This window comes from Canis aureus, chromosome 8, assembly GCF_053574225.1.
Source record: "Canis aureus isolate CA01 chromosome 8, VMU_Caureus_v.1.0, whole genome shotgun sequence".
NCBI lineage: Eukaryota > Metazoa > Chordata > Mammalia > Carnivora > Canidae > Canis > Canis aureus.
In genome coordinates, this window is record NC_135618.1 from 55,493,003 (window position 1) to 55,507,847 (window position 14,845).

Sequence of the window (14,845 nt, forward strand, 5' to 3'; positions counted from 1 at the left end):
ATAAAATCTTTAAGGGGTGCCTGGGTGGCTCAGTCAGTTAAGCGTCTGCCTTTGGCTCAAGTCATGATCCCAGGGTCCTGAGATTGAGCCCTGCATCAGGCTCTCTGCTCAGCAGGGAGTCTGCCTCTCCCTCTCCCCCTCCCACCCATTCACACTCTCTCTCATTCACTCTCTCTCACTCTCTTGTTCATGCTCTAAGTAAATAAAATCTTAAAAAAGTAAAACAAAAATCGTAGAAAATCATGTGTCTCAGTCTCTACTGTCCTACACAAGATATCCAGCTTTCACTGAAAAAAAAAAAAAAAAAAACACAAAGCACACAAAAAAACAAAAACAGATACCGTGAAGAGGAAATGCAATGTAAGCCATGGAGTCCGACCTTGTTTCTTCAGCATCTGGTAAGCATCTCGGATCTTTATATCCTCCGGAAACCAGACAGTCCAACTGAAGAGTATTTCAATGACTCTTCCTTTCACTTTTTCTGTGGTCCAGGAACCTAGGTACTGAAAGGAAAAAGGCAAAAATTGTAAAGCTGTAAAGGACAGAGCAGACCAGCCAGCACACGCTACCAAGGAAGAGATGGCTGCGGAGATCCTGGGCAGTGAGCTGCCCACAGCTGGTGGAGCTGGGAGGTGCTACAGGCCAAACTGCCTGGTAGCCAGCCACAGGTACCTCCTGGACTTCAAGGAGTCAGCCTCCACAGCTGCTCACATGAAGCCCACCACATACTAGGCCAGGTTAGAGCCACAGGGGAACACTCATTTGTTGAACAAGGCAAGATTAGTAAAAGAATATACTTGGTCTTTGTCCCTAGTTCCTGGCACAGTTTCAAACACCCTTGGAATTTCCTGAGTTATAGGAGTATCTTTTGTTATTCACAATGAGCCCCTTGGACCACACATGAGTTTATGGTAACCATTCATGGGGAGCACCTAGTTTCAAGGGAGAGACTGACCACTTTCAGAAAAATCAACCATGTGATGACAGGGTTGGAACTTTCCTAGGCCAACCCCCAAGAGGGGAGAGAGCTGGAGACTGAGGCTAATCACAGCTAATGATTTACTCAAAATGCCTACATAACTGCAGATAAAAACTGAAACAACAAGGTTCAGAGAGCTTCCTAGTTGAATACATGGATGTACCAGGAGGGTGGTGTAGAAGCTCTGCTTCCTATTCCCCTCAAGACTGTGGTCTATGAAAAAAAAAAAAGACTGTGGTCTATGGATCTCTTCCATTTACATCCTTTATGACAAAAGGGTAATAGTGAATATAGTGCTTTCCTATCTTTTGTGAGTCTTTCTGATGAATTATGTACCTGGTGGGGGGGTCATGGGAACCCCTGAATTTGCAGCTGGTCAGACTGCAGAGGAAGTAGCCTAGGGACAGCTGAGACCCCCCGGCTGCTATCTGAAGTAGGCACGGTCTAGGTAGGACTGAGCCCTTCATGCATAAGGCCTGTGATCACTCTGGGTAGTTAGTGGCAGAACTGAAATGAATTAGATTGCAGGACCCACAGCTGGTTCAGAGAATTGCTGAGAAGTAGCAAAGGAGGGCTCCATCCATGTTAGGCACCCAAGAACAGTGTTGCTAAGACAGGGGCTGGGAGAAAACGTACAAGGACAGGCAAGAGAGGACATAAAACTTAAAGCCACACTTCATATTTCTTGCCATCGCCACCAGAAAACCTGCCCTCAAGTGAGTTCCTCACCCCTCTAGGCCAGCCACCACAAGGCTATCTTTGAAGGGAGAATGGGAAAATGCTGATAACCAAAGGCAGGGCTCTCAGCTGATGAGCATGACCAGCATCCTAGACCCTGAAGAATACTGGGGAAAGCCATCGAAAAAGATGTGACCACCAGCCGACCTGTGAGCTGGACCTGGGCAAACTAAGGTTTCTTACTCCCTCCGCTGTCCTTGGAATGCAGACACAGCTGTGAGACAATAATGTGGTGTGGAGAACACCTACATACTGCACCTCACTGAACCTCCATATGGCCTCCATATAAACCCTAACAATGTGGGATCTACTCACCTTGCTGCCACACAGGACAAGCCTTGTATCTAAGTTCTAGCATACACAGGCCAACTTCAGATTCTACCTGGGAGACTCCAGAGAAGGTTACGAACCAACGAAGAGGAAAGCTTCCATACACAGGACATCCCCTCTCAGCTCTGTCACAAAGCAGAGACTAGCTGGCAGGCTCTGCTGTGAGCAGGCCTACCTACAAAGGGGCACGAGGGTTTGAGGGCAGGGGGTAGATACAGTACAATGAGCAAGCACAGTACAGCCAAGCCCAGGGTGCTCACCTTTGGGGACAACACTTTGATCAGCTCATTCAGGAAGCGGAATTTGGCCACCTCGCTGTGGAACTTCTCCCCGCAGTGGTTCATACACATCTCCAGCACCTGCACAGACATAGGACCCCCACAGGAAAAGGAAACCCATTGGCTTCGGGCTTGTCTCACAGCTGATGAGCATCTTCCAAAACGATGGCTAGGGTTTTCCTGAAGACTATAAAAACACTAAAGTTTGAGGAAGGATGACATTTTCAGATTAAGAAAAAATGCTGCCTGTCTAATCTTGCTATAACTGCCAGGTTTGTGAACAGGAAAAAAGCTCAGTGGGGTGTACCCTGAGGCCACCCCACCTTTTAAGGAGAACTCCTGGGTAGAAAAACTGGCTAAAGAATCACATCCTCCTCAGAGGCAGAGATCTGATATGTAACACACAAAGGACTGTTAAGCCAGAGGCAAACTTGCTGGCACTCCAGTGGCAATATGGGGCCTGCAATGTCTTCTTTGGTCTACACTGTTTACACTGGGCTTGCAAGCTCCAGTGTTTCTATCCTCACTCAGCAGCTCACTCCGTTATGTGACCAGTCAGGCCCTGTACATGTGGCACTTGAACTTGCCAGCCCTGGTCTCAGGAAGATGAAAGAAAACCTTCTTCTCCTTGCCCCCAAGCAGGCTCAATGCTGTTCTTTATTTTATTTTAAAGATGTATTGATTTATTCATGAGAGATACAAAGATAGAGAGAGAGAGAGAGACACACACACACACACACACAGATAGGAGAAGCAGGCTCCATGCAGGGAGCCCAGTGTGAGACTCGATCTTGTAACTCAGGGATCACGCTCTGAGCTGAAGGCACACGCTCAACCACGGAGCCACTCAGGCGTCCCTCAATTCTGTTCTTTAGAAAGAGACCTAGGATGGAGCAACCCGAGCACAGAACTCCCTATCAGATGCTCTCCACCACACTGAAACAGGTCTAAGGTCCAGCACTCTGTAGCTTCAAGGCAGGAAAGCTTAAGTGAAAGTGCAAGCCAAACTCACCGTTAAGGCATAAAGAGATTCTTTCTCTTGTGGAGACTGGATCTTGTGGGCCAGTAGCCAGGGTGCGTGGGTTGGGCTAAAGGAAAACAAAGAGACCTGGGCTGTGGGTGGAAAGGAAGAAACCAACCAGTATGGCTGAGTACACTCAGTCAAGCCGCCTCTCTTCCAGAAGCGCAGGTCCCAAAGCAGAGGTGGAGTAATAGGCACGCAGCCCACACGCCTGTCCCTGAAGGCCAACACACCCTTGTCACAGTGACAATACCTGACATCCTCCTCCCTGCAGCCAACCCATCCCTAGAACTCCAAGCAGAGCACTCAGGGCCAGACCTGTGTGTAACCAGGTCATGAGCAGTAGACCCTGTCTGTTGGAGGACAAATGCTCAGTAAACACTGGAGTAGAAAGTGCGATCAAACTTTTTGTTCAGATGCAGAATATGCAGCATCATATAGATTAAACATGTGAATGACTAACGTCTTCAGTTCCTATCTAGATGCTATGGACAAAAGAAACCAAATCAAATAAACAAACAAAACAACAACAACAACAACAAAAAAAAACCAGAAACCAACAAAATCTTACCCTTCTCCTGACTTTTCTTAAGAAAGAGGATATTTAATTTGCAGAGAAATCACTGATATCTCTTGCATGGCTACATAACCTAGCTACATTCTATCCATAATATCCAGGGGTCTCCTCAGCATTAGTGTCTTCAAACACTGCAATTTTTTCCCAAATGATTGCCAATTACAAACTGACTATTCTGTTTAAAGAACACAAACCAAAAAGAAACAAAAAAAACCCATGAATTTGCTATTTCCAGAAAAATAATGTTTTTGGATCATAGAGGGGAAAAAAAGGGGGGGGGGGGGGAAGAAAGCCTCATTCTCTTTCTCTTAGGTAAAAAAGACCAAAGAGATAGAAGTGTCTACTCAGTCTGAGATATCCCGAGTCTTGTGTATGTGTGTGAAGGTCACCTTACCCATTGGGATCAGTGTTCACCTGGTCACAGAAATTCTGGATAGCTGACCAATCCTGTTCTGACACGCCTGGGTCTGTGGCTTTATCTGTCAAGGAAGTAAAAATAAAGTATAAAAAGAAACATTCACACACATCCCCCCACCCCCAACAAATAAAGTGGCAGCCAAGGACTGTGACAGCACATCAGACCCAGCAAGCAGACAGCTGAAAGGGACAGGACTATGGCTGTGCTGTTGGCCACTATCAGGCACATGATATGGCTTCACTGAAGATCTGCTGACTGAATGAACAAGCAAGCTTTTGACTCCCCTTCCAGTGCAGGGGTGGGCCTATGTGCGCCTCCTTCATGCCCCATCATTGGCCCTGCAATGAGGATGAGCAAGGGCCAGCCTCTGGGAGGCTGTTGCTAAGTTTCTTAGCTCTGTGATGATAAGATTAGAATATACCACAAGGCTCTGGGTGGTTCCACTTGGTCATCTCACCATCTCCTCAAAAACAATACCCCTAAGTCTAACCCTCAGCTTACTGAAATCCTCTCTGACCTTCCTATGTAAGAAGCTTCTCCATGTGTCAGTGGCTTGTGCGCACTGACAAAAGGGAGCTCCTTGCATTCACTCCTCAAAATGCTGTTCCTTTCTATAAACTTACACATTCCTGGGGAGCCCAGATCCAATCATGCTACGGTCCCCTGCTCTAAAACATAATACGCAGATGAAATCTGAGGACACTAAGCATTGAAAGGAAGGGGGCAGAGCCACAGATATACCTGCAGAAGGGGGATTATGAGAAGGCCTAACATAAGACCATGCTCCACTGAGGGGAGGGACAATCTGTCCTCTTCCTGGTGCTGGATGACAGCAGCTTCTCTCCTCCCACTGCTGCTGCCCAGAATTCCTGTCCAGCCACTAAAGAAGAGTGTCCATCCCCCATGTCCTGGCCCAGACTAAACCAGGCCCTGCTCTCTCACAGGGGAACTGCTGAGAGGCCTCTGTCCTACCCATTCCTAACCCCCACCCCCCACTCCTTGGTGTCCAGCTTTCTGGGGCCTAACCATCCCGCCAGTGAAAAACCTTCCTGAAGGCTCCTGATATAAGCTCTGCAACAGGCTGATTCTAGGGTCCCGTTTCTGATACCATTCCTTATGCCTGAACGTCTACTCCTCTCTTCTCAAAATCCTGCGGTTCTTCAAGGCCCATTTGAATTTCCACCTTCTCCTAAAACCTCCTCCCACTACCCCGCCCCTGCATTTCTCCACCCTTCAGATGACTGAGGACTCCAAGGTCAAGCAGAGTTTAACCTTTCCTGATTGCAAGTCACACTTCTGTCATCTGGAAGTCATGTGTCTCCTCAGCTCAGCAGTGAGATTCAAAAAGCCAACTCCATTCTAAGTGAAAACAGAAGACAAGGGAGACACTTGGCTTCTTCAGACTGTCACTGCCAGCATTCCCTCACCAATTCCTCCTCAAAGCCCTTTCCCTGTGCTCACTTGAAAATCCTATCCATCCTTCAAGCCCCAATTCAAATGCCTCTTCTTCATAAAGACTTCCTTGATCTGCCTCGCACAGCCACAAAACAGAGGCCTCTCTTCCTTCTCACATTCTATCTGCCCCTCTTCCAATGGAGATCTCTAGCTCCATCCTTGACTTGTGACATGTCCTTGGGCCCTGAGGGTCTCACCTCCCTCTACTATAAAGGAAAACAGTACCTCCCTCACAAGACAGTCCTGAGGTTCAAAAGAGAGTATCAAGTGCCGGATACAGCAGCAAATATTGAAGTCATCCATAAAGCACAGCTAACCTTATTGTTTATTATAATGCAGTCTCTGCCTTCTGCTTTAAAAACACCTGTATGTGACTTACTGCACCTAAAGGGAATAAAACTCTAGAAGGCAAAAAGCCATATATTTCCTGCAGAGCTTAGTACAATGCCTTCCTCAAAGGCACAAAATAATTACTCACAGGGCAGCCCAGGTGGCTCAGCGGTTTAGCACCACCTTCAGCCCAGGGCGTGATCCTGGAGACCCGGAATCAAGTCCCATGTCAGGCTCCCTGCATGGAGCCTGCTTCTCCCTCTGCCTGGGTCTCTGCCTCTCTCTCTCTCTGTCTCTCATGAGTAAATAAATAAAATCTTAAAAAAAAAATAACAGTAATAATAATTACTCATGAAATAAATTATTTAAAGCAGTGATTCTCAGAGATCCTGATTAAGGAGGCCTGACTCATCTAAAATAATTCTGATTTTGGCTTCCTGAAGTTTTAAGTTCACTACAGGTCCTGCTTGATGCCTCTGGGCATTCGGACTTCAACACATGACTGGACCTAGAGCAGAGATAGGCAAGATCCACCCTTCCTCCTCCTGTACCCCTTCCTCTGCCACCAAGTAAAAAGAGTAAGACAGGCACCTGCTTTTCCACAAAAAGGAAGACAGTTCTATGAGGTTAAGTCATGTTCCAAACCCTTAACCAAGGCCAAGCAGCAAGATCTATAAAGTGTGAGAGTATTTGTGTCATGAGGATTCCCTCAAAGTCTATCCCACCCTGAAATAATAGCAATAATGGTATTAGATGCTTTTTTTTTTTTTTTTTTTTTTTGTAAAGAAGTTACTATGTGTCAGCCACCAGGTTGAGGGCTTCCCAGGCCTCTCTTCTGTCCAGTCCTCAGAAGGGAGATGACCACTATCCTCTCACTATTTTACAGGCAGAGACTTGCCCAGCCACACAAGCCGGGAAACAACAGCAACAAAACTTCATTCCTAGGTCTGCCCCAAGCCAGGGCCCAAACATTTCGTCCAGTTCCTTGACAGAGATAAGTCCTCTTTGGGAACTAGTTTCCTTGACTTTCTCACCACTGAGTTATCAGCTCCCTAAAGCAGGAAAACCTGTCTCATTCACCTTCACATCCTCCAGCACCCAGAATAGTCATTGGCACAAATATCTACTGAATGAACAAATGATTCACCTTTTACTACGCAGGGCCTGGCCAGTTGGCTGGACCTATTTCTGACTCCAGGAGAGGGCTATTCCAGTACAGAAATAACTGGGTCTCCCACAACATAATGCCATCCTGCCAAGTTGCTTCAGGAGCCTTGTGCAGCTCCAGAGAGAACCCCCCAGAAACTCAGCAGCTGGACCAGGCTACAGCACCAACCCAGATTTGCAGGACACTCCTCTGCTCCAAGGACTGGCTGGGGGCCAGCAGGGCACGGCCAGGGAAAGACTCAAATAACCCCTTCTCTGCTTCTCAGGACTGCCACAGCCCCACCAAGGGCTACCTCAGGCATTAAAGTGGTTTCTGTAACTGGCACTTGGGCAGGACAAGTATCACTAGTGCCATACATCTGCTTCATAAAAGCAGTGTTTCTATGCATTTCAAGCCTGCTACACAGTGAGAGGTATTAAGAAAACAGCTGAGACCTTCGGTAGTGAGTGACATGGCTCATTTAAGAGTGACTAAATCTGAAGCCAAATCATCTCATACCAGATGCCAACTAACCACGAGAGTCCTGACTTTGGTGCCAGGAGCAGCCTATGCTGATAAGAGGAACCCTGAGGCTGTGAGGAAGGAGTCACCTCAAGGAACATTTAGAATTCAATCCTTCGGAAAGTATCCACTGACCCCTACAGTCCAGCAGTCATTCAATCAAGCACACGACAGAAGCCCAAGACCCACCATAGGAATGTCCTATGCTAGGCTCCAAGATAAAGAATGAGCTCAGCCCTCAAGAAGCTGGGAGAGTATAAATAGACTGCAACTTGATCACTGAGAGGCACAAAAGTGGGGCTGGAAGGAAGACAGGACAGATCACCTGGGAGCAGGTCCAGGTGGAAGGAAGACAGGGATTTACTGAGCACCCCACGTTAAGCAATGTAAGATGGCACCTAGCCCCTGGAACCACTGCTATGGCTACAATCCCAGAGACCAAAGGGACCCAGTACTGCTTTTAACAGCACAGGACTGGCAACAACCTCAAAGGCCCTTTAACAGGGAACTGGTTAAAACGATTATAATATACCCATACAATGGGATGTAGGTTTTCAAAACCAAGAATGAGGCATCTCTCTATGCAGTCATAAAGAATTGAACCACCAAAATCAATTAAGTTTGGGGGTTGGGAGGCTGCAGAATGCACAGAAGCTGCTGTTTGCATTTTTAAAGCATGAGCTTCTGGTAACAACTTCCTTCCCCACTCCTCTAATTCTTATTAAATTCTAGTTCGTTAACATATAGCGTAATACTGTTTCAGGAATAGAATCCAGTGATTCATCACTTCAGCTTCCTGATATTCCTTTGACAAACTACTCCTCCACCAGTTCTACATCTAAAGTTTTTCCTTTTTTCTCCTACTAAGCCAATATGAGTTTTGGGCCACTCACAATATATCTAATAATATCTATGTGCCAGGCCCTATTCAAGTGCTTCACATGTATTAAGCACCCCAAGGACAGATTACAACTCTCCTCATCTTCAAGACACAGCTGCTCTACTTGCTGAGACATAGTCTGTTAGTGACCTGAGCTTGGCAGTCCTCAGACCCCACATAAAATGACTTCCTTCTCCATCTAGCCCAGATACACAGGGCATTCTTGCAGCTACACTCCTGTGCTTCCCATAGCCTCAACCCCTCTACCTCCTTGTCCCTCTATCGTACCCACTCCACTGTGCCTCACATCCTAGCAAATCCAGTTGTTTTTTTGTTTTTTAAGATTTTATTTATTTATTCATGAGAGGCAGAGACATAGGCAGAGGGAGAAGCAGGCTTCCTGTGAGAAGCCCGGTGTGAGACTCGACTCTGGGACCCCAGCATCATGCCCTGAGCCAAAGGCAGATGCTCAACTGCTGAGCCACCCAGATGCCCCACAAATCCAGTTTAAACCACAATTCACCTCCTCTGATCCTACAAGGGGTGGAGAATCACACAACCATAAAGATTACAAGAAATATTTCTGGTGGGCAGTCAACACTCCAAAGTACAAACTCCGAGAACCTCTCTAAACTCAGAAGATCTCAAGTGTGAAGGGAGAAGATACTCCTGCCCTTCTCCCTGAGGGAACATTTGGCAGTATCTGGAGACATTTTAGGCTTTCTGTGGGCATTCTGGCATATGCTATTGGCATCTAGTGGGTTGAAGCCAGGGATTCCACTAAACATCCTATAATGCATGGGCAGACCCCAACAACACAGAATTATCAGACCCAATATGTCAAGAGTGTCCAGGTTGAGAGACCCTGCTCTGGAGCATCCGAGTAGGCTCCCCTGTTTTCCTCACCAGCATTTCCCAAACTTCCCCACCTCCTTCCTCAAGCCCCAAGTTCTACCTCAGCCCAGGCTCAGCAGGGAATGGTGGCAGTGACGCTGAACCTTATTTGCATGTGTAATCATCTTTATCTCCTTCCCCCAACATTTGGAAAAACAAAAGGTGCTCTTCCTCTTTGTGAAGCCAAGTCACCCCTTTCTGCTCTGGCTCTGACCTCCCTCAGCACCTGCAAGCTCTTTGCCAAGGGCTCCAGCATCGGACTTGGAATTTAAGGGCAGTTCCCCAAAGGAAGAACAGCGTGGAGGGGCTTACACGTGCCCCTCTCCTTATGAGATCTCATTTACACCTGAATTCCCTCTAGCTACCCTTCCTCCTTCCTTTCAAAAACACCATTTACAAAAAAAAAAAAAAAAAAAGGCTAGTGACCAGAGGCAACATGCTCACTACACCAAACAAACTTTATTTTTTTTTTTTCAAACAAACTTTATATTTCAGAGCAGTTGTTGCCAATTCTTCAAAACTCAAGATTCCACACAAAAATATAGTTTCTAGAGCAGCCTGGGTGGCTCAGCGGTTTAGCGCTGCCTTCAGCCCAGGGTGTGATCCTGGAGACCCAGGATCGAGTCCCACGTTGGGCTCCCTGCATGGAGCCTGCTTCTCCCTCTGCCCTGTCTCTGCCCCTCTCTCTCTCTCTCTCTCTCTCTCTCTCTCAACCTTTGAAGAGAGAAGATCAGTGGCTCCCCATTCTCCCAGCTTTCTCCTGCCTATGTCAGCTCCACGTTCCAGGTCAGGCTGCTTTCCCCACCTGCTTCTTACATGCTGAGGTTCTCCGTGCTCTATCTGCAAACCTCTGCTCTTGTTATCATACAACACTGCCTGCCTGGGCAAGCTCTCTGCCAGTGAGCTGAAGATTCTCACACTCCGGCTCTTGCCCTCTCTGCCTAGAGAGTCTCTCTTTGGCTGTGCCACTTGCACCTCAAACTCCACAACTCAACCATCTCTTCTTAAACTAGCCCTCCCCACAGGTGACACATTTCTAACCAAGCGGTTAACCGAGTCAGAAACCTGAGGTCCATCCTAGACTCCTCCTAGTCTCCATTCAGATACATCAAGGGTGCTGATTAGGGATCCCTGAGTGGCTCAGTGGTTGAGTGCCTGCCTTTGGCCCTGGGCGTGACCCTGGAGACCCAGGATTGAGTCCCACATCGGGCTCCCTGCATGGAGCCTGCTTCTCTCTCTGCCTGTGTCTCTGCCTCTCTCTCTCTCTGTCTCTCATGAATGAATAAATAAAATCTTAAAAAAAAAAAAAAAAAAACGGTGCTGATTGTGCCTGCTAATTATGTCTACTGTCAGGCCCAATGCCTTCGCCCCCACTTCAACCCCTAAGCACCACTGAAACAGCTTTTTATTTACTCTCCCTGCCTGGCCTCATCGCCTTAACCAATCTGGCTCCACATCGCTGCAGGTGATGCTTTCAATAGGTGTACTGATCAGATGCTCCGGCTGAAAACCCCACCCCCACGCGGCCACGAGATAAAATATAAATTCCTTTCTGCAGCCTCCAGGCCCCAATTAGCCCTGCAGACTCTTCTCCGGGCTCTTTGTTTTTGAGGCTGTACACTCCAGCGGTACCCACTGCTGGTTCCCAGAACGCTCCACACCCACCGGTCCCCAGTTTTTGCATATGCAGTTTCCTGTGCCTGAGACACTGTCACCTCCACTTTCCCCTCAAATGCTATGTGCGCTGCGACAAACGCCAGGTAAGCCCATCAACTCCTACCACTACAAGTTAAGCCAAGGCTGCCTGCACCCCACAATTCGCCTTAGCTATATAACAAAGGTGCCCTTTCGGTGGGCTTGGACCCACTAAACAAGGTCTTTGGGATCAAGGACCCTGTGTTACCCATCTCAGGATGCCCATCTCTGCACCTAACAGAGCCCAACACAAGGCGCACAGTCTGCATCCTCCTTGAATTTCAATTCCTCGCCGGTTACCCGTGCCCACGGGACTGTCCTGAAGTTTACCATACGCGTCAGTCCGGCCAGAGTAAACTGCACAAAAGGTACGAAGGGCTTGTTTTGACACTAACGACAGCAGCCTGATAGGGATCGCAAGAGGTTCGCAAGAGGTTCCCCGGCTTGCACGAGCCTCCTTCCGTGTCAATGTCCTCATCTCCAAAGCGGCGTTAGTGATAGAAGCTGCCTCTTGGGGTCGTGATGGGGATGAACAGCGGCTGAGACGCCTCGAGCGCCGGGCGTGACACAAAAGAGAAGCTGCACAGTGGGGAGCCACTACGTGAGCGGTGCTGGCGCCGGAGGACGGCAGTGGCGGCGCGCAGGGCGCCCAGGGCGCAGTCCGCCGCCCGCCAGGCGGGATCCGGGGCCGTCCCCGCGCCCGGCCCGGGCCCCTGCCCGCGGCCACCTGCCCGCCGCCGCCGCCGCCGCCGCCGCCGCGTCAGGAGAGAGGCCCGGGGACGCGGGAAGCCAGGCCCCCCGCCGAGGGCCGGCCCCGCTACTCACTGAGCCACAGCTCCAGCGCCGCCGCCGCCGGCCCCGGGGGCCCGCCGGCCGCCTCGCCCCCCGCCGCGGCCCCGGCCCCCGCCGCCACCGTCGCCGCCGCCGCCATGGCCCCAGCCCCGCTGCTCCAGCCGCGGCCGCCCCTGCCCTCCAGCCGCCGTCCGGCGCGCTCCGGGGCTGCCGACGCGGCAGGCGCGGGCGGGCACGTGACGGGGCGGGGTCTGCGGCGGCCCCGCCCCCCGGCCAGGCCCCGCCCCCGCCCCGCAGGCCTCGCGGGGGTGAGGCGGGGGTGAGGCGGGGGCGGGGCCGGGAGCGGGGCCGGGAGCGGGGGCCCGGGGCTGGGGGCGCTGCCTCCGCGGCCGCTGAGTTTACTCGGGTCCAACTTCACGAGGCCTGCGTGCTCGCGTCCTTCAGGAGTAGGCTTGTGGGATGAAATGCGGGATGCCCAGTTAAACTGGAATTTCAGATAAACTAGGAATAGTTTGGGGGGAGGTGGCGGTCATTTTATCCAGGAGGGTCTTCTCCCACAACTTCTCTGAAATGACACACCCGCTTTTTCTCCATACTGCCTTATTTTCTCTGTTGCACAATACACCATCGACCTACCTAGATTTTTGCTTATTTTGTTAAAGGATAATTCTTTCCCCAAAAAAGTCATGATTCTCATGCGTGTTGAAATGAACACGTGTTAAATGTTTTTTTTTTCTAAAGATTTTTTTATTTATGATAGACCTAGAGAGAGAGAGAGAGGCAGTGACACAGGCAGAGGGAGAAGAAGCAGGCTCCATGCAGGGAGCCCGTCGTGGGACTCCAGGATCGCGCCCTGGGCCAAAGGCAGGAGCTAAATAGCTGGGCCACCCGGGGATCCCCCGACGTATCAAATGTTTTAACTCTTTAATGAAATGAGGGGAACAGAGCAGAGGTGATGTTAGAATCCATTCAGGAGAGAAAAAAGGGAGATGCCTGGGTGGCTCAGTGGTTGAGTGTCTGACACAAGGATCCTGGATTGAGTCCCGCATCCAACTCCCCACAGGGAGCCTGCTTCTACCTCTGCCTATGTCTCTGCCTCTCTCTGTGTGTCTCTCATGATTAAATAATTTTTTTTTTTTTAAAAGGAAGAGAAAAAAGGTTGGGGCACCTGAGTGGCTCAGTTGGTAGAGCCTGCAACTATTAATCTTGGAGTTGGAAATTCAAGCCCCACAGTAGAGCTTACTTAACATCTTAACAAAAAAAGAGAAAAGGAAAATGTATACAGAATAAAGGAATGTTGGAACATGGACAAATGGACACAAACCTAGCTTTACCATCAGCAGTGACGACTGTCCACCCCCCTGGCAGAATGATTTGCATTACTATCAGTCATCTATGAGTAGACCACTTGTAAGAGGTCTGTGAGACATGAAAGGCGGGGTTGTCTAGACAGTGCATAATTTTTCTTCAAAGCACAAACCGTCTATACACTATTGCCTGTTTCTCTATAAAAGCCTGCCTACTATAAAAGCAAAAACTTTGCTCTGTACACTTGTATAGCCCCAGTACCTAGAACAGTGCCTGGCACACCAGTGTCACTAAATACTTATTGAGTAGCCAAATGAACCCTACAAACCATAAGAGGTAGCAATAGGGCTTTAGGCCCCATCTCTGGACAAGGATGTCAACCACTTCCATTTGGCCTCAGTCTGTACTTTCTAATTTCTTTCTTTTTTTTTATTTTTTTTAAATCTTTTTTTTTACATTTTTATTTATTTATGATAGTCACACACAGAGAGAGAGAGAGAGAGAGGCAGAGACACAGGCAGAGGGAGAAGCAGGCTCCATGCACCGGGAGCCCGACGTGGGATTCGATCCCGGGTCTCCAGGATCGCGCCCTGGGCCAAAGGCAGGCGCTAAACCACTGCGCCACCCAGGGATCCCAATTTCTTTCTTTTTTAAAAGATTTTCTTTACTTACTCATAAGAGACACAGAGAGAGAGAGAGAGAGAGGCAGAGACAGAAGCAGGCTCCATGCAGGGAGCCCGATATGGGACTCAATCCTGGGACTCCAGGATCACTTGCCCTGGGCCAAAGAAAGGCAGGAGCTAAACTGCTGAGCCACCCAGGCGTCCCTGTACTTTCTAATTCTTTTTTTTTTTTTATAAATTTTTTTTATTTATTTATGATAGTCACACAGAGAGAGAGAGAGAGAGAGGCAGAGACACAGGCAGAGGGAGAAGCAGGCTCCATGCACTGGGAGCCCAATGTGGGATTCGATCCCGGGTCTCCAGGATCGCGCCCTGGGCCAAAGGTAGGCGCCAAACCGCTGCGCCACCCAGGGATCCCTCTAATTCAATTATTTCCAGCTTATCTCTTAACTGTGGCAAAAGGCCCTTTGAGGAAAGCATCCTGTGATAGAAACCGAAATGACCCCCTCAAGCAGTAAGGATTGCCCCAGAGCCAGCAAGATCCTGACTATGATTGACCCTAAGATATTGATGACCTGAACTTCAGTGCCCACCTGCACTACCCTCACTTTCGTCCCACCTTTTCCTTATATAAACCGAAAAGTATTTTCAGCACTTCAGAGACATTTTTATTTATTTATTTATTTTAAGATTTTAGGGCAGCCCCGGTGGCACAGCAGTTTAGCGCCGCCCGCAGCCCAAGGCGTGATCCTGGAGACCCTGGATCGAGTCCCACGTCAGGCTCTCTGTATGATGCCTGCTTCTCCCTGTACCTCTGCCTCTCTCTCTCCGTCTCCATGAATAAATAAATAAAATCTT

The 14,845-nt window shown here is 49.0% G+C and overlaps 1 protein-coding gene across 2 annotated transcripts in view; it reads right to left on the minus strand.

The window, feature by feature from the left end:
* The window catches only part of GGA2 (golgi associated, gamma adaptin ear containing, ARF binding protein 2), a 33,283-nt gene extending 21,073 nt beyond the window's left edge, over positions 1-12,210 (minus strand). Inside the window, exons 1-5 of one of the 2 annotated variants that reach the window (XM_077907008.1) lie at positions 12,090-12,210; positions 4,318-4,402; positions 3,338-3,413; positions 2,308-2,406; positions 380-503 (exon numbers count right to left, since the gene is read on the minus strand). In XM_077907008.1, the coding sequence (XP_077763134.1) occupies positions 380-503; positions 2,308-2,406; positions 3,338-3,413; positions 4,318-4,402; positions 12,090-12,195 (490 nt within the window). In that variant the 5' untranslated portion in view covers positions 12,196-12,210. Of the gene's footprint in view, positions 1-379; positions 504-2,307; positions 2,407-3,337; positions 3,414-4,317; positions 4,403-11,594; positions 11,758-12,089 lie in introns of those variants that run through there. The other variant, XM_077907007.1, reaches the window with a different exon arrangement.
* Positions 12,211-14,845: the final 2,635 nt, after the last annotated feature.